Raw genomic sequence first — 20,340 nt, forward strand, 5'->3', positions numbered from 1 at the left:
TTCACTAAGAGGGCAAATGCTATGCAAACAGGCGATCTATAATTATGCACAGTAAGGGTGAATCTCACATTGCTGAGTGAAAGAAGCCAGAGTGAACCTAGTATATATGGTTTCATATATGTAAAGCATCAAAACACACAAAACCAACTTATACTGTAGGAATTCAGGATAGTGGTTGCTTGTGGGAGGGGCAAGTAAGGGGAGGAAGTGCCTGAAAGGGAGTCAGATGAGCCTCTGAGGTACCAGTAATGTTCTGTCTTGATCTGGGTGCTCCTTACATAGATGAAAATTTATTGAGTATACTTCAAAAAATTTTTTTCAAAATGTTTTGGAAGTCAAGACTTCATCTTTTTCATAATGAATGAAAACATTGTAGCTCTTATTCTTTGAATCATAGCAACACTTATTATCAAACTATCGATACATGTTAAATAAACAAACAGTATTAAACGAAGTTGTAAACTAAATTAAAAAGCTGGTCATCTCCATGTGATCATTTAAAAAACAGGCAGTTAATTTAAAAAATACAGAAAAATCCATTTCAATTAATTCATTTGGTAGAAGTTAGCTGTTCTCCTGAGATTTATCTATATTCCTAATGACAAAAGACAAATCAAAGATGAGTCTAAGTTTAAAATGCTGTAAAAACAACTCTGTCCCACATGAGACATTTCTGTAAACTACTGCAGTTTCCATCTATTGCTAAATTTAGAGAAATATGACTTAGCAGCTGAGACATAGTTTTGTTTGAGAATAAACTACATTTATCTGTCTCAACCCAGGAGTTAAGAATTATTTTTCACTATGTATAAAGATGAGATTCATATTCTTTTATATGTAAAGTTTTAGTATTATCCTTATTCTTCTTTTCCTGTACATACATTATTTCAAAGTAATACTCAGATGGTACCAGGACATCTAACAAGTAATATAGTAAAAAGAAAATTTTAAAAAAGTTAAATCTACACTGAATCCAGATTTCTCAACTGCATGTATTAAAAAAAAAACCAAAAAAAAAAAAACTTTAAGAAGATTAATATTATAGTTCCTTAGGAATCTTTAAGAATTATTTGTTAAAAATACTGCAATGAAAAAACACATATCATAACCAAATGTATGATTTATTTTTGGAGAAAAACAATTAAAACTGAGGTTTTTCCGATTAAGGGGAGAAATAACAATATGAGATCATACCCTGGTTACATGTTAGTTATCACAATCTATACAATGTGGATGTGCTTAAGATGTATTTAATGATATTATGAATGAACATTTGAAATTTAAAAATCACAAACCACTTGCCAATATTGTAAATTCATAAATGTTGAAATAAATACCTACAAGGAAGTAAATTTTGAAAACTGAAGCCTTCGACAGTGTATAGATCATCCCAAATGTTACAAATAGCAGAGCAAATAAGTTGACATTACTGCTAGTTTCCACTTAATTTCTTCATAATATGGCTCTCTGGTGTTGCATTAGTGAAGATACTTCCTACAACCACATGGGTACCCCAAAGACTGTGACGAATCACTTTACAGCAACCAAGATCATCAACAGAGAATCCTAAATGTCGATAGCGTTCATCTGTCTCAAAAAGAGTGTTGTTTGTATATGGTCCAAAAAACTGGAGGAAATAAAAAAAGTCATATTTTCATTAGCTAGAAAGATAATGAAGTAATAATTTTTATGCAAATATGAACACAGATCTATATAAATACTCTGAATATTAAAAAAATCAAATAAGAAATAAAAAGGTCACATGGAATACCTAACTGCCCTAATACCTCCTCTCCCCTCAATACCTGTGCATTCTGGAAATGTGAAATGAATGATCTAGCAGACTGCATGTTACCTAGAACCAAATGCATAATATTATATGACCTTTAGAGATGAAATAAGCCTTAGGCAATCATCTATGGTTCACCTTTGTAATTTTTAAGATAAGAAAACTATCAGAGTAAGTTTTTCATTTCTAGTACTCACTAAATCTTGACTTTGAAAAGAAACAGTATATATTCCTATTTTAAGATTGAAAAAATTATTACTATTTGTAGCTGATATACACAGAATTTAAAATATGACAATAGTGGTTCAGTTATTTTCTTTAAAGTATAGCTTTACAAATGTTAATTTACAAAAAGTTACTTTTCTAAATATTTCTTTACCATCCATATTTTCTTAATTCTAAAAATAAGTTTTTCTTCCTTAATGAAACTATTGGATACTAAGTTTTAACTAAGGAACAGTAAACACACTAATTCAATGTAATTCAAGTAATATCTATTATGAGGATGGAAAATAAATTTTAAAATTATTTTTAATGAAAAAAATGTAAAGTGATGGAGATGCTTAACTATGAGTGCCAGAGGTCCCTCAAAGTTGTGAATTCAACGGACTCTTGGTATCTCTTTGCATAAAACTGTGAGGTTTTCAAAGTCTTAAATGGTCTACTTTTACCAAGGTTATAATTATAAACAATTTTATAATAAAAATAATTCCTACTTCAAATTATATAATCTGGCTTTCAAAATGTATTTAATTACTCACTGCCAAACCAGATGATGGGTCAATAAAGTCAGCCCAATAGCCTTCAGCTCGAAGAGCGTAGCAAATTTCTTTAGCACCGCTGATGAACTGCATAGAAAAAGGCACAAATAATATGCTCAAAGCAGCAGCACAGAGTGTTTTATTTCTCAATAAATTTTTAAGGTGAATATTTTTTGCTTCAGATAGAGAACACAATAAGATTAATAAACAATTAAAACTAATGATAAATTAAGACTGTAAAGTCCTAAGATTATTTTCACCAGTCCAAAAGATTAATGGTTCATATAACATTTTCATTTCTTTTAAAAAGTCTAAATTGTATATTTTTTTCTTCTAAATTATTTCCTATTTTAGGAACTATTTCTAATCACTTCTGTGCTATTAACTCCCAAATTTGTCATGGATTATAACCTACAGTTGCTATTTTGTATCATTACAGAGGTATTAGAAATAAGGTAAGAAAGGGAAAACAAAATATTCATAATGAAAAGATATGGACCATTCATTAATTTGAATGAAAGTTGGTTAAAAACATGTACTTGTTTGTGTGTCCTTCAAAAACACATCTATCCACTCACATAGTCATGAAATATTTCTGAAAAGGCACATAAAAATAATAAGATAAATGGATAGATTGGGTACAGGGCTGGACCGCATACTTCCTTTTCACTATACACCTCTCTATTTTTTGTATTGTGTATAAACATTACAGACCACGTGCATGTATTAAAATCCTGATCTTACCATCCTCATTCCTACGATGTCTTTATTAGCTTTATCAGAAGTCTAAGCAGTGAAAAAGACTAAAAGCAAATATTAGAATCAGATTAGAATGTTAAAAAAAAAACAAAAACAGACCATAAGTGTTTAAAGACAAGGGCACAGTTCCACTCACAGCCATAACAAAGTAACAGTTATCAAACTTGCCACTTGCTGAAAAATATAAAACTGACCAAAATATATGAGGCAACTGTTTTTAGACACTGAACAACAGGCAGACAAAACTGCAGCGGAGAAGGGAAACAAATAAGGTGATCCCCATATATGCTCCAGGCTTCTGTCTGGGGACACTCTCTTGTTGCAGGGCAAAGAAGTGGAGCCCAAGCAAAGTGACAGTGTCACTGAGCTGAGGAGGTAGAAAGCAAGAGTTCTGAACCGTTGAAGCATCTGGAATTTCTGGCGTAGGGTACTGGAGCAGAGGGAGATGCACAAATGGGGTTCCCACGTGGTCCGCAGAGCAATTTGCCCTGGTTCAGTAGCCAAGGGTTGAGCTGCACAGATACAAGGTGAGATTCCTCAAGGTCTAGCAAAGAGTGCCAGCTGCGAGGCTGAGAGCTGAATGGTGATATCAGGGGTCACGCACTACAGGGTAACATGAATTTCTGGCCCACCTAGAGTGATGAGACCTCACTGAGGATCTCTGGCACTCAGCTGAGATGCTCAGAAGTCCAAGCCTTAGGCATATGGGCCACATCCTAAACAAGGGGTTAGCAAGTGATAGCCCGAGGGCCAAACCTGGCTGGCTGCCTGCCTGTTTGTGTAAATACAGTTTTGCTGGAACGCAGCCATGCCTGTTCATTTATATATGGTCTGTGGTTGCTTTAACAATACATGGTAGAATTGAGTAGTTGAGAACCTATCACCTACAAAACCTAAAAATTTACCATCTGGCTCTTTAGAGAAAAAGTTTGCGGATCCCTGCTATAGAGATATACAACTTTAACCTATTTTCTCCAAATACAGGCGTATCTCATTTTTTGGGGGTTCATTTTATTGCACTTCGCAGATAAGTTTTTTACAAATTGAAGATTTGCGGCAACCCTGTGTCCAGAAAGCCTACTGGCAACATTTTTCCAATAGCATTTGCTCACGTCATGTGTCTGTGTGGCATTTCGGTAATTCTCTCAATATTTCAAACTTTTTCATCTATTATTATATTTGTTATGATGATCTGTAGTCTGTGATCTTTATTGATATTTTACTACTATGACTCACTGAAGGTTCAGATGACGGTTAGCATTTTTTAGCAATAAAGTATTTTTAAATTACGGTATGTACATTTTTTTAGACATAATGCTATTGCACACTTAGACTACAGTACAGTATAAACATAACTTTTATATGCACTAGAAAACCAAAAAATCTGTGTGATTCACTTTATTGCGATATTTGCTTTATTATGGTGGTCTGGAACCTAACCTGCAATATTTCCAAGGTATGCCTGTACTTTCTTGTAAACTAATGAAAAACATTTAGATAATACTGTACTCTATAGGTTATTTTCATACTTAATATTTACACTTACTGCTGTATTTCATTAATCCTCATAATTCTTAAAAATAGGAAAACTGAATATGGTTTAGGAAAGTCATTAGAATTATGTGCCAATTTAATAAAAGACGTGCCATACACAAAAACCACAGGTGAACAAAACGATGCATTTAAATGTCTGCAAAGGTTAACTAAAAGAATCCCAAATGATCACAAAAAGAACCAGTTTAAATATTTTTCTTAAAGATTTCTGCTTGGGACTTCCCTGGTGGCGCAGTGGTTAAGAATCCGCCTGCTAATACAGGGAACACGGGTTCGATCCCTGGTCTGGGAAGATCCAACATGCTGTGGACCAACTAAGCCTGTGTGTCACAACTACTGAGCCTGTGCTGGGAGCCCGCGAGCCACAACTACTGAAGCCAGCACACCTAGAGCCCGTGCTCCACAACAAGAGAAGCCACCGCAATGAGAAGCCTGCGCACTGCAACAAAGAGTAGCCCCCGCTCGCCACAACTAGAGAAAGCCCGTGTGCAGCAACGAAGACCCAACGCAGCCAAAAATAAATAAATAAATTAAAAAAAAAAGATTTCTGCTCATCAATAGCAAACACTGACATCTGCTGGAAAAAACTCGAAATAGAGTTAAACCATAAAACATACAATATCTACTTGGACAGTAAGTTATGTGTGGTTCTAAAATAACCACTAACATGTCTAAAATAAAAAATGTTTTTTTTCATAAAAAAATAAAATAGCTTTAGTCATTATAAAGTTTAAAATACACACGATAAAATAAAGCGTGTTGCCATTTCAAAAGCTGGAAATTGTTGTTTTTTTTTTTTTAATTTATTTTTTGGCTGCGTTGGGTCTTTGTTGCTGACTTACATCTATACTGGGGTCAGTATCAAATGAGGCTCAGAATCTTGAATGGTTCAAAAAGTAGGACTTACTAATGCAATGCACATGTGAGAGCAAACTCTCTAGTGTTTAAATGGCAGTATACATTTACTAATCATTGTCTTAATATATAAATAGAAACTGTTTATTGAGTTATTATGTATTTAAATTTCACTTCTCCAAATTCAGATCTTTTAAAGATCAGAGAGAATGTCTTATGCTTCTCTGTAACTTCTTTGTTAGCTGGCATATATAACTTGCTCATGATTATTAATTACTACATGGAATTTATTAGTAAAGCTATGTGTGGGACACTTAAGTATGAAGTCATTACCATAAAATACTCTATTGAGTATGTAAATAATATTCTTATAAATGAAGAGAACCATACATCCAACCCTAAAGAAAATATAAAATAATTCCAAATATTATCCCGTATGTAAATTAATAAAGAGAATTTTTCCAACTATAGTTAGCTAAGGTGTCCAAGTGAGCTAATCCCAACATGTCATACAGGCAAAGGAATATTCCTTTCTATCTTGTAGACAAAGAAATTGATATAACTGAACCTCAAACTCTTAGATAAATAATCATATAATTTTTAAATATAAGACTTTAAGTTACTACTTATCATTTCTCAGGTTGGTAAAAATGAAAAGTAATGCTAATATCCAGGGTAAAGGTGAGAGCATATATACTAGGACAGTCTTTTTGGAGGGCAAATTGGCAGTATCTTTCAAAACTTAAAATGAATATACCCCCTGATTCAGCAATTCCCTATTTAGGAATATATAAGTATGTGCAAAAAATATATGTACAAATATATTCACTGCCTGTAATAGCAAAAGTTTGATTTTCAACTTATAAATGACTAAAAATTTTTTTAAATAATTTAAAAAATGTACGGTTTGCCCATGCAATGTAATATTACACAGATTTTTACAAAGAATGAAATAAAATCTATATGTAATGTTATGGAAAGGTGTCAAAACATATCTTCTAAGTTAAAAGCAAAGGATGGAAAAAATGTGGGTATATACCATTATTATATTATTATTGTACTGTACACTGTTATTGTTTACTCCTTTAAGAAGGCTGAGGTATTTTCACTTTTTACTTGACATGCTTGAGAGAGAGAGAGAGAGAGAGAGAAAGAGACATGGAGGGAGAGAGAGGATCAGAGAGAAGGAGAGAGAGATGGGCATGAAGAGTTAATTTTACATTTTTGATGTTTGCTATATTCCCAACTTTCCTAAAACAGACATAAATTTAAAAAAAACTGAGGAAGTACTGGACAGAATCTAAGTTTTTCAAAGATACTAAAAAAAAAAAATTGTGGTATTTTTATTCTCAGAAAACATGTAAGTTTTTTAGTACTGGAATACATTAGCAGAGAATTAATAAAGGCTAGAAAAAATAGCCATCATTTTAAAACACTGGTTCATTGGTATTTAAATAAGATCATAAAATTAAATTGTCAGCAGCTGAAAGAATTACCTTTTCTAAGAGCATTTCTCTTTCATTTTCTACCTCCTCACTCCAAACAGTCATATCATTCTTAGTTTTCTGTGTTACAGTCAGAATCATTAGTTTGTTGGTGGCTACTTCTGGAAACAGTGATTCAAAATCTATAAGTGAAATAAGAATAAAACTCCAGAAAAAAATAAATTTTTTAAAAAAAGAAACAGTTCATAAAATACTTTAGAAAAATGATGATTAAGTTAAATTATTATGGTACCAAGTTAGGTTTATAAATGCATATTAGTTTTGAAAAGGATGAAATGAATTTAGTTTTGGTTTACTTCTGCTCTTTTTGGATGAACGAAAATATATTGCCAACAATTCTGAAGAGTAAGTTGGGTTACATGTTGTTGGTCTTGTAATTAAAAAAAAAGTTTATTATTAAGATTTTTCTCAGTAGTACTAATGTATTAGCTCATGGAAGTTAGGGCTGTAATAATCACCCAGGAGTGGGATGACTTTAGGGAAAGATTTAGGAAAAAAGTTATTAAAAATTCTACTATTCCTATCTAATGGCAGCATGAGGTCAGATGTCAGGGGACACTTGAAAGCCTTATCTTGGCCAGGCAATCATCATTTCCAGCTAGACACATTAAAATACTAAGTTATAAAGCATTACGATTCCTATGGAGTACATTATTCAACACATTAAAAAGTTAGTGACATTATCTAACACACACTAGTGTAAAAATGAATAAAGCACAACATACCTCTTCGCAGCAATTCCGGACATGTTTGGATTGCACACTCTACTTTGGCACTTTCAAAGTAAGTTTCCGCACTGTTAATTTCTTGCTCAACAGGAACATCATTACCCTAAGGCGGAATAAGAAATATAAGTAAACAAAATCTGGAGGTCAAATAAAATACCTTGCCTGTTATAAACCTGTTTTCCCTAGAAAGTTTTTTCAGTAATCCTAATCTAGCTGGTGATGGGGTAATAGTGTTTTCTTACATACTCAAACTTTTCTCTATGATGAATGTAATATTTGAAAATTTTTAAAAAATGGTGAATTAAAAAAAGAAACAGATAAATACCCTGATATTCTAAGACTTAATATGAATAGAAGTTGGCTAAAAAACTAAAATGCTCCATGATTGTGTCTTACAATGTTACCTCTTCTGATATTGTTATATCTAATTATCCTTCCTTTTGTTCTATAATCTGTAAAATGGGGATAAGAACACTAACTTACAAAGCAACATGATTAAATATATAGCTTCTCCAACAGGAAGCGCTTAGAGGCTCTTATTCAACTGAAATTTACTGGGTGCCTATTATACACTAGACATTATAAACAGGAACAGGCACTACAATGGTAAAAAATCCAGTCTTCACTCTTAGGTATATAAGAGTTAGTAGAAGAAAAATGCATGAACAAATAAATGCAATCCATATCAGAAGTGCTATAGAGTTATAATGGAAGTCTTCTGGAGGTATAGATGGGAAAGAAACTTGCTTTGCTGGCAGAAATCAGGAAAAGGTTGAAATCACGTTTGAATTACATGTTAATTAACATGTGTGTCTGACAGATAAAGAATAGACAGAATATAAGTTAAGAATTCAGGAGGAAAAAAACAGTCCAGCAAGAGATAATAACAGTGCAAAGGCATGCAACAGTCAAAGAGAATGGTGTAATTAAAAAAAAATGAAAATATGCTGTGACTGGAGAACAGAAGGAGTAGGAAGTAGTGGGAAGTAAGGTGAGAAATATAAGGGATCAAAATTGTGGAAAGCCATCTATGCCACATTACGAAATTTTGATTTTAGTTTAAAAGCAATGAGGAATATCAACATGTGATATAAAAAGCTAATGACAGTATTACTGTAGAGGATGTATGGTAATGAGGAAGAGCAGGTGACAGACCAGTAACAGCCAACAATTACTGATCACTTAGTGTAGTAAGTATTTTACATACATTTTCACGTTTAATCCTCATAGCAACTTTGTAGGCCAGGTATTATTATACTCATTTTACATATAAAGAAACAGAGGCTCAGAAAGGTGAAGTAACTTTCTCAAGGTCACAAAATTAAGTAAATGGCTGAGTTAATCTCTGAATACAGATTTATCCTATCTCCACAGTCCATCATACTATAATGCCTCTAAAAATTGAGGTAAGATAAGGAGGCGCTGAACTTTGGCAGTATTAGTGAGAACTGAAGGTACACAAATAATTTAAGAGCTACTTTCAGAGACAGAAGCAATGTAATTCTGTCACTATTTAGGGGGTATTATGAAAAGAGGAGTCAAGGTTGGCACTATAAATTTTATTTTTGGGACAGTGGGAGGATGACTAAGTCACTTATACTACTGACAACATGGGAATAAGGACAAGTTTTGAGAGAAAAAAGGACTAATTCAGTACTAGACGTGTAAAATCTTGGGACTTCTGAGACATCCAGATAAAGATGTTTGGCAGGCAGACAGTAATATACAACCAAAAATGTCAGAAACAGAAATAAGAAGCTAGGAAATATGAAAACACAGCCTGTGGAGAAAGCCAAGGACTTAAGTGACCAGGGAGCAAGTCAAATGAGAAAATGAAGATCAGAGACATTTGGGAAATATCATGTAACTGGTAGACAGAGGAGGAGCCAAAAAGACTGAGAAGGAATATCTGAGATAAAAAGTCAGGGGAGGTCAACTGTGTCCCAGTGTTAGGTTATCTGATATCACCCATAATTGTGAGGGGTTGCTGCTTTTAATAATATGGCTTTGATCAAAATCTCAACCTGAAGCTATATAGAAATATGAAAAATGATAAGGATTGGGGTTTGAAACTGTGAAATGCATGTAACTTTCCATTTGAGTGAGCAATGATGCAATACTAGTTTTAAAACGCATTTAAAAAATTCATATGCAATACCAGTTTAAAAAGCTCATTAAAAAAACCCCTCAGGAATTGTTTTTACAAAAGCTATTTAAAAATCCTCCCTTCAGTCTACTGTATCCAGAGTTTCAGAGATCTCAAAATTTTAAATGGCTAGAGGAATATACAACTAGTCGGAATTTGGTCCATACATAAATTACAATTATTAATAAAAGTGAAAAACAGGGAATATAATTTCCAGTTATAGAATTATTTATATTTGAAATAAACATTTATTAAAAAAAGATATTTTTGAAGAATTATTTAATTATCTAAAAGAGACTACAATGTAGTTAAGTGAAAAAAATTATATAGCAAACATTACGTACAGGACAATGCTAAGCTTTTAAAAGCTACGTATGTTGTTTCTGTTTATACTGGACTTAAATAGATTTTTTTTTTTTTTTACTTTTTCAATGAAAGTAATATGTTCAGTTATCAGAAATTAATATAGCATTAATAATTAGAAAAACAGAATGACCTTAACAACTTACCTGAAATTCATTCACATATTGTGCCATAACAAACTCATGTCTTTCGCTCGATAAAGGTTCTGCTAGAACATCAGGTAAAGTTTTATGAATCTGGCTTTTCTTCTGTGATGCGGTCCCACTGAGGTGACAATCAAAACCTATGTTCCCAGGAAGCTGGAATCTCTGATCCTGAGGTCCAAATGGTCCCATAGTTTCATCAGGCCAAACTGTTCGAGAGCCTAAAGAGGAATGACAAAATGAATTATTTTCTCCTTACTAGTTAAGTGGTAGACTGAAAGAATGTTCTTCCAATTAGGTATTTTTTTTACCTAACCAATAGTTCTTTGAAGTTTGCTTTCCTGTATAAATATAAATTAGTTTGTTTCATGTTATTCCAAAAGACTAATCAAAGCAACCAGCTGTCAGCTCATAGGTAATTCCATTAATAGGGAAAGAATTCAATAAAGTACTGTAATCCATACTATGTAATTCTTTTTTTTTTTTGGCCATGCTGTGCAGCTTGTGGGATCTCAGTTCTCTGACAAGGGATTGAACCTGGGCCATGGCAGTGAAAGCCTGGAATCCTAACCACTAGGCTACCAGGGAACTCCCATACTATCTAATTCTTGACAGTCATTAAAAAGAATATGGTAAATCTTTACTGATAGTGAACGAAGTCCAGGACATATTACATTAAAAGAAAAAGCTAAGTCAAAGAACAGCATATATGACATTTATTTTTCATCCTTATATTTGTGTTTTTAAATACAGTAAAAAAACATCTGTAAGGAAAGACATCAGACTTAATGGTGGCTACCCTTGGGGAGAGGCATTCAACTGCTGTTACCTGGTGGCACAAAACATAAATGGACTGGAAAAAAATCTTGTATGAACCAATGTGACATACTGCCCTGTTTACCAGCTACATGAGTTAATATGGATTTAATACTTACAGAAGAATAGACCACATTACTTTATTCCTGTAAAACTTTAAAAAATCCTAACATGTAAAAAATTCAAAAAGATCCAGAAAAGAATAAATTAGAAAATCAAATGAAGAAATACTCAGAGTAGGAATTTTGTTTAGAGAAAGGAAGGGACAACTGCTGCAGACTTTAGTTGGCAATGAAAATATTTATAAATACTCTACCAGAACTGAGTGACTAAAAACGGCCATGTCAACATGGCTGCCCCCATGTGACACCATCTCTCTCTTCCATACCTAAGACAGACATCACCCATCAATCGCGGAACTTTTCCCTGCTGAACACAGACATTGTCACATGATTCTCAACCTAAACACTCTAGCCCAGTATGTCTCAAACTTTTAATTATTTAAGAATCACCTAAGATCTTCTCAAAATGCAGATTCTGATTTACTAGGTCTGCAGTGGGGCTAAAAATTCTTCGTTTCTGAACAGTCCCAGATGATGCTGATGCTATGCCATGCTATGCTATGCTGGTCTGCAGATCACACTGAGTAACAAGGCTCTAGACAGCCACTAATGATTGACTGGAGTCAGTTCACAAACTTAAACTTTCCAGCTATTTTGAAGAACATGGGTTCTACAGATTATTCAGATCTGTTTCTTTACATAAATATCCCATATTAACCGTGAATTCGAGCATATTTTCAAATGTTTACCGGTCATTTAGGTTTTCTCCTACAGAAGTAGCCTGTTCAAATCCATTTTTGAAATTTTTTGTTTGGTTTTCTACTGGGTTTTCTTTTTCCTATTGATCTACGAAAATTCTTTATATAGTTGTCCCTAGTTATTCACAGGAGATTGCTCCCTGGACCCCCACAGATACCAAAATCTGCATATGCTCAAGTCCCTTATATAAAAGGGCATAGCTCTACTGACCTTTGAACAACTGAGGGGTTAGCTGTTCAAACCCTGCATGCGGTCAAAAATCTGAGTATAACTTATAGTCAGTTCTCTGTATAGTCGGTTCCACATCCTCAGATTCAATGAACCGAGAATTGTACCGTACTTATTTATTTTCGAGAAAAATCTACGTATAAAGTGGACCTGAGCAGCTCAAAACCATGTTGTTCAGGAGTCAACTGTACGCGCATATACTGTAACCTTCGTACATCACATCCTCCTGTATACTTTAAGTCATCTCTAGATTACCTACAATATCGAATACAATGTAAATGATATGTAAATAGTTGCTGGTGTGTGGCAAATTCAAGTTTTGCTTTTTGGAACTTTCTGGAATTTTTTTCCCCAAATATTTTTAATCTTTGGTTGGATGAATGTGAGGATGCAGAACCCATGGATAGGGAGGGTTGGCTGTATACTCACAATACAAACCCTTTACATATTCTGAGTGACAAATCTTTCATTTACGACAGATGTATATTTAGCCTTCAGATTATGAAAACTGAGGAGTAATCAGAGATGGAGTTAGAAAACTGGAGCAAGAAAACCAGGGGAGGCTTTGCATGCCCAAGTGAACTTATATTACACTGTAAGTAATGTGTTGCATGAAAAAGGATTCCATGGGCAATCCCTTTAGAATACATTAGGTAAAGTTTCTAAGACCTCTCCCTGAATATTTTAGTGTGTATTATAAACCTCTAAGATAGTACTATGGTATAAAGCATTTCTCCTAGTTAACTAATCACAGAACTTAAAAAAAATTTTTTTTTCATCCTTGCACAATTCATAGCTTGGGAATAGTTTAGAAACTGCTACTGAAAGCAGTGGGAGATAATCGAGGCTTATGAAGGAAGTGACATGATTTAAAGTATTTTAGAATGATTAATATGATACTGGTGCACAAGATGGATAAGAAAAAGCAGACTTTGGTTTAATAAACACTCAAAGTGACAGCTACATTTAAGAAATTCAGCAAAGAATGGCAAGAAGTAGTAACATAGTTTAGTAAGATCAAAAGAAGATTTGTTTCAGGGAGGACTGTGTGTTCAAAGATAATTAGGAAAAAACTAAAGTTCAAGAAAGTAAGTTTTAGAAACCAATATTCATTCTTTTTTTTAAAAAATATTGTAACTTTCTGGTACAAATGTTTAGGCAAGAGCTCTGATTTTATTTTCAATGGGATAAACTCAACTTCAGAAAATCAGTAAAACCTCAAGAAGAAATACAGTAAGTCCCCTACACACGAATGAGTTCCATTCCGAGAGCATGTTCGTAAGTCCAATAAAGTTAGCCTAGGTACCCAACTAACATAATCGGCTAGCATATAGTACTGTACTGTAATAGGTTTATAATACTTTTCACACAAGTAATACATAAAAAACAAACACAAAAAATAAAGACCTTTAATCTTACAGTAAAGTACCTTGAAAAGTACAGTAGTACAGTACAACAGCTGGCGTACGGGGCTGGCATCAAGTGAACAGGCAAGAAGAGTTATTGACTGGAGGAGCAAGAGGAGGTGGGAGATGACAGAGCTGAAGGATCATCAGCAAGGAGATGGAGGGCAAGTTGCAATTTCACTGACGCCCGACGTGGATGGCACAGGCTCTGCTTCCTTGCTGGACTCAATTCTATCTACCCTCTTGAAAAAACAATCCAGTGATGTCTGGGTAGTAGGTCTTTTTTTCTCATCATCGATGACATGGTAGCACTGGATTGCATTCTGAATGGCTGCTGCAACCTTTGTGTACTGTTCTATGTTCTGGTCCTGTGCCTCAAAAACTAACAGTGCCTTCTCAAATAAAGAAAACCCCCTTGCCATTTCCTGCATCATGAATCTCTTTGGTTCTTCAGTTACTTCTTCTTCCTCTTGGCTCTTTTCGTCCTTTCTCTTGCCCTCCAATTCCATCAGGTCTTCATTAGTAAGCTCCTCATGGTGCACAGCAAGGATTTCAATGAAGTCGTCCTCTTGCAAATCTAACTCTAGCTTCTCGCTGAGGGTCACTAAGTTGCTGAAGACCTCTTTGGACTCCTCATCCACCTTTCAAATCCACGAAAATTGTGAACAAACTGCGGGCAAAGGTTCTTCCAAACCCCATTCATAGGGACGGCTGTAACCTCATGCCAAGCAAAGTCAATGTTTTTTATGGCCTCGTGGATGTTACAGTCCTTCCAAATTGTCACAAGGTTGTTCCTGATTCGTCACTTGCCTTTACTGCCTGATGAAAACTGTGACGTAAATAATATTTCTTGAAAGTTGCTAACTCCCTGGTTCATAGGTTGGACGAGAGACATGGTATTTGGTGGCAGATGCACTACTTTGATGTTGGGATGAAAGTAGTTCATGAATGGGGGGTGGCCCAGAGCACTGCTGAGCAGCAAAAGAATGCTGAATGGGATGTCCTTCTCCAAGCAATATTTCTCTACCTCTGGGGTAAAGTGGTGGAAAAACCAGTCCTGGAAAATGGCCTGTGTGACCCAGGTTTTGGGGTTACTCTTCCACACAACAGGAAGAGAGCCCTTGGCTATGTTTTTAAGGGCTCCTGGGTTCTCTGAGTGATAAACTAAGAGAGGCTTCAGCTTCATATTGCTGGAAAGAAGCATTGCCACCAAACAACAGAGTTAGCCTATCCTTTGTTGCTTTATAGCCTGGCATCAACTTTTCCCCCTTACTGATGTAATTTTTCCTCTGGCATCCTCTTCCAGTACAGTCCTGTCTCATCCACATCAAAAACTTGGATGAATACGTACCTTCATCAATAATTTCTTGAAGCATTTCGGGAAATTCCTGGTCAGCTACCATATCTGCACTTGCTGCCCTGCCACTTACTTTTACATTGTGAAGGTTGGCTCTAGCCTTGAACTGATGAAGCCAGCCATGGCTGGCATTAAAAGATGCGCCCTCTGATTCTTTGCCATGTTTCAAGTCTTCATAAAGGCTTTTAGTTTTCTCTTGAATCAGCATTAAGCTGAGCGGGACTTGACGCTGATGCTGATCCTGCACCCACATACTGAGAAGTTTCTCCAACTCCTTCATCACTTTTCCACGCTTCTTCGATATTACTGTCAACATCATCGGCACAGCAGACTTCACGTGTTCCATGATCTTGTCCTTGTTCTTTAGAATCATGCTGATGGTTGAACAATTCATGTTATAAGAACGAGCAACGTCTACCTTCTTTTTGCCTCATTCCACTCTCTCAATTATTTTCACTTTTGTTTCCATTTTTATTGCTTGGCGCTTCTTAGCAATACCAGCTATATGCTGCTTCTACACTTGCTTCCGGACATCCTGGGCTTGAAATAAAGATAGTGTACTACTGTACTCTATACAGTACAATAAAGTACACAAAAGCACAACCACTTGTAGAGAATGCACGCACGTGACAACGTACACCAGACACGTGAACTAACTTGCATGACTGGTCACGCGAACTCGTGTTCACATCTTTGAAAGTTCACAACTTGAAGGTTCGTATGTAGGGGACTTACTGTATTACAGGAAACAACTCAGAATGTTATGAAACAATTATAAGTAAAGCAATAATAACTTTTACATACAGATATCTGGAGGTGCAGTGGCCACATGAGACTCATCAGAACCTGAAGATCCTGCAGTTGAAAAGGCTCTGGGATTGACAACCCTTTTAACTAAAGAGCAAAATCCTGGGAGATAGGAAACCAGTCTGGCTCTGTTACAGAGCACCTAAGAATGACAGAAAAATCAAAATTATTCTGGATATAAATGCTATACTAACACAGACAATCTCTGGCAAATCCTCACATTGCAATATATCTTTTAAAACCAATGTTTATTCTACTATTATTGAGCAGCTACCACAGGATAAGCATCATGTATACTTATAATTTTAGAAATAAATACAAATATTTAAAAAACAAGTAAAAAGTTACTTTGAGTAAAAATATATGGCTTTCCCAAGGCCAGAATTAAGAGTGCCATACAGAAAGAATGGGAACCTCTAAAAGTTGCCCTATTTAGTGATGACACTAAAAAGGTAGCACAACTAATAAGATTCTATTCTCAAAATAAAGAACTTTCAAAACCTCTCCTAGAAACAAAACCTATTTACTTTCTAACTCTTCTCTTCTTTTACTGCTGTAAATTGTACTAATTATCTCCCATACCATCTTTCCTCTTGGTTTTATGGCAATGTCCACTTTCCTCCATTTTAGCACACACCTTTGTGATACATTTTCTGCTCTTATGTTCATTCCCTAGACTCTGAGGCCAGTTACAATGGATGAATGTGTAAACATCTCTCACGTATAAACTTTAATCAAAATACTTAAGTCAGAATAATTTAATGCAGGGGTTGGCAAACTATAGCTGAATGTAGCCTTCTGTCTGTTTTGGTGAATAAAGTTTTATTGCCATACCCATTTATGTATAGTCTGTGGCTGCTTTCATGTCATAATGGCAGAGTTAAGTAGCTTCACAGAGACTCTACGGCCTACAAAGCCTAAAATATTTGCTATCTGGCTCTTTATATTAAAAAAAAAATCGCTGACTCTTAGATTAGTGGAAAACATGTAAGAACAAATACCATATCATCTGTGAAATGCTATTAAAAGATTTGAACAATTAAGAAACCCTTGAGGACATAGGCAAAAAGTTTCATGGAGGATATACTTAGTTGTGAAGAAATAGAAATTTGCTGGGGAAAGGGCATTTCAATGAGTGACTTTCAGGAACAAAGGGATGGAGTCATAAAGGATGTACTCAGAAGAGTGACAAGTTCACTGAAGGTGGATATAAGGTAGTGCAGTAAAAAACAGGCTTGAAAGTTAACTTGTGGGCAACTATAAAAGGCTTTATACTTGACACAGACAGGAAAGAGCCTGTTAGATCAAAATAATAAGTCAGAATTTTAACCTGTAGGCAGGGAGGAATAGAGTAAACTGATAAAAATAAAGGATGTTTTAAGGAATGTACCACTAAGAGCAGTGTAGAGAATGGATGGGATTAGAGAGGTGGTATGAAAAATAGTTACCAGGATGTTGAAATAGTCTAGATACTGTAGAATCATTCTTTTTCCCTTTCACATAGTATTCTGAAATCCAGCCCTGTGTTCTTTCTGACTTTCTCATCCTAAGTACAAGAATACATCCTAACTGGTCGTTCTACTTCTCTGACATAATTTCTTACTCATTTTATCCCCCCTTCTCTTACTCCACTCTTTAGTCACATAAAAATATCTACCCAACTTTTCCCATATTTCTCTGCCTTCTTTTATACTGCCACAAGATTTCTTCTGCTAAAACGCCCTTTTCCCTCTCCTCCTAGGCCTGACAAATTCCAACTCTTTCTACAAGATCTGGATAGACAGAACCTCCTTTGTATGTCTCCAAAATGCAAGGCCTGTCTCCAGAGCATTCTGCCCACCTGAAAATTTAAGCATCCTCCCTTGGGTCTGTACCCAACCTGCTCAGAGACAAAAATGGTAATTCTCAGTGGTATAAGAAATTTGAATTATATGTCAACATTGAGCAATTGTGATATTTCACGCAGAAGATCCAGACTTTCAGCTGTTCTTACAAACTCCAAAGATCTGGCAGCACTGGATTCACATTCCCAAATGACATTAGTTGGCAACACATCACTGTAGCTGAGGAAAGGCTGCTCCCTTTATATCAGAAATGAGTATTTCAGTTTGTACAAGTCCCCACCAAGGCTTCTTAATTGACCTGTTTAGCCTCTGAAGCATACACATACCTGACCCATGCTATGTATGCGAACTAAATTGCTGAAGACATACATATCTATCTGCATGTTTCATTAGTAACATCCATTCAGCACTTAAAATGCACATAAACGAACACAAATTTTTAAACATATATTTGAATATTGTTTTATGTAAACTTCTTTCTAACAATAAAAGGATTTATAAAAGCATCCTTCAAAATACCTACTGGATTAATTTATTCATTCAAATCAAAATAAAGCCAGGTCAAATATTAGCATACTACTCTGACTAGTATCTTTCCTTTGAGAGTAGCACATGCTTCTTTTACAACATTCCCTTCCTATGATTATGGCTAGGTATGAATTCACCTTAACACACGGGATACACTAGTGGTCTACTTTTACGACTTGGCCCTATAGTCTTACCATTAGACTATTACTTAATATATCATATTTGACTACAGGAATACTATCCTGGCTAACTGTTGCCATATTAGTCTTCCTAACACACAGCTCTAATTAAATCACCAAAATTTAAAGAATAATGTCCAAATTACTGGGTTTGGCATTCAAGACTCTCTATTACTTGATCCCAAATCCACAATCCAACCTTATTTCTCACTAATCTCTTTCACACATCTTACATTCAGGAAGACAGAACTGACTTCCTGATTTTTTAAAGGGGGGGGGTGAATATACCTCCTGCTCTGCCCAACCAAACCTCAGATTATCTAAATCCCACCCATCTTTCAAACCTCAAATGCTTCTCTGATTAAGTGAACACAAACCCCTACTTTTCCCTCTCCACAAAGCTCTGAATCTGCACTGTACCTCTGTGTAGCTTTTAAAATTAGTTTCTACTCTTATTGTAATTGTTTTAAAATATGTCTTGGGTTCCCTACGGCAGGATGTGTTTGAGTAATCGCTGGACAGTTACAGTGAATAAATCTCTCTGGTTGTGAAAATAATATCTCTTGCGCCCATTTTGTAGTATTTGGAAGGTGACTTCCTATACTGAAACTACTACAAAACCTTCAGTTTACCTAACCAAAGAAACAGAAAACGGCTTAAAAATAATTCTAAATATTTACTGAAATAATGTCTTTTAAAACTACTGAAAGGGTGCTGGCACTGAATTTATTCCTAAGAACGAATTTGTAGAAATAAATAGACATGTATTGAGAAATATGTTGTGTTCAAACTACCCGCAAAGCATATCAACCTAATTCACTCCCCTTGCTTCCCTTGCCATTTCTGATACACTAATTACGAGAAACATTATGCCATCAATGCCATTATCATTAAACCCGTCCTTCCTAACGAGTTCCCAAACTATTTTATTACTATACTGCTTCTTTAGAGGCTAATTTACTCACATTGGCCATTTCTGGCGGGAAGGGCAGGCGAAAAATTTCGTCCCTTTTGTAAAGTTATTCCTGGGAAAGGACAAAACAAACAGGCCGGTGACGGATTAAGCTCTAACCACAGATCACTGGGGTAACGTCCACCACCGCCTACTGTGTGTCCCTCCACCGAGACAGGACCAAAGTCCAAGCTCTCCCCGAACCCCCAAATTCGCCCCCCGCCCCCACAGGGCACAGCTCGCTGCCCAGAGGAGGGCGTGAGGCTCTCAGCCCGCCCGGTTCGAGTCCGCGGAACACAACTCCGACTAGATCGGGGTGGCCAATGAGGAGCTCCACCGGGATGGAGTCCTGAGGCTCGCAAGTAGGTATTTTAACACCGGTCAGGGCTGCCCGACGACAGTTCGAAGCAAAGGTGCCAGCAGAGATGAAGGATGAGGAAGCGAAAAGGATCCTAAAGACAGAGTGACAGGACGACTGGGGACAGCGATAGGGACACTGTGGGAATAGGGGCAACACCGAGAGCTGCAGCCCGAAGATGGGCGAATTTGGAGAGGCTAACGCGGGCGGAAACCATACGTACCAGTCACCGCCGCCGCCCCCAGGTATTGGAGACCCAGACTCTTCCCGTCTTCAAAATGGCGGCGCGACGGCAGGGCCGGTAGCGCACAAGCTGGCAGTGCCCAGACTGAAGGAGTTGCTTCTGAGCGCATCGATGGGAAGGATCGTCGAGCCGATGATGCGCACGCGCACAGGAGGCCCACGTAGAGCCGCCCTTCCATTGGATAGTCCCCCGCCGCG

General features: G+C 36.0%; 1 protein-coding gene across 1 annotated transcript; it reads right to left on the reverse strand.

Moving 5' to 3' along the window:
• Window positions 1-1,102: 1,102 nt before the first annotated feature.
• MMADHC (metabolism of cobalamin associated D) lies at window positions 1,103-20,257 on the reverse strand. Its single transcript, XM_007183046.3, has 8 exons — window positions 20,123-20,257; window positions 19,555-19,614; window positions 16,036-16,180; window positions 10,607-10,824; window positions 7,949-8,054; window positions 7,215-7,345; window positions 2,551-2,637; window positions 1,103-1,627 (listed from the first exon to the last, which is right to left on the reverse strand). The coding sequence occupies exons 2-8, from the start codon at window positions 19,561-19,563 to the stop codon at window positions 1,433-1,435; spliced, it is 891 nt and encodes a 296-aa protein (XP_007183108.1). The 5' UTR covers window positions 19,564-19,614; window positions 20,123-20,257; the 3' UTR covers window positions 1,103-1,432.
• Window positions 20,258-20,340: the final 83 nt, after the last annotated feature.

Source organism: Balaenoptera acutorostrata, chromosome 8 (assembly GCF_949987535.1).
Source record: "Balaenoptera acutorostrata chromosome 8, mBalAcu1.1, whole genome shotgun sequence".
Classification (NCBI taxonomy): Eukaryota; Metazoa; Chordata; class Mammalia; order Artiodactyla; family Balaenopteridae; genus Balaenoptera; species Balaenoptera acutorostrata.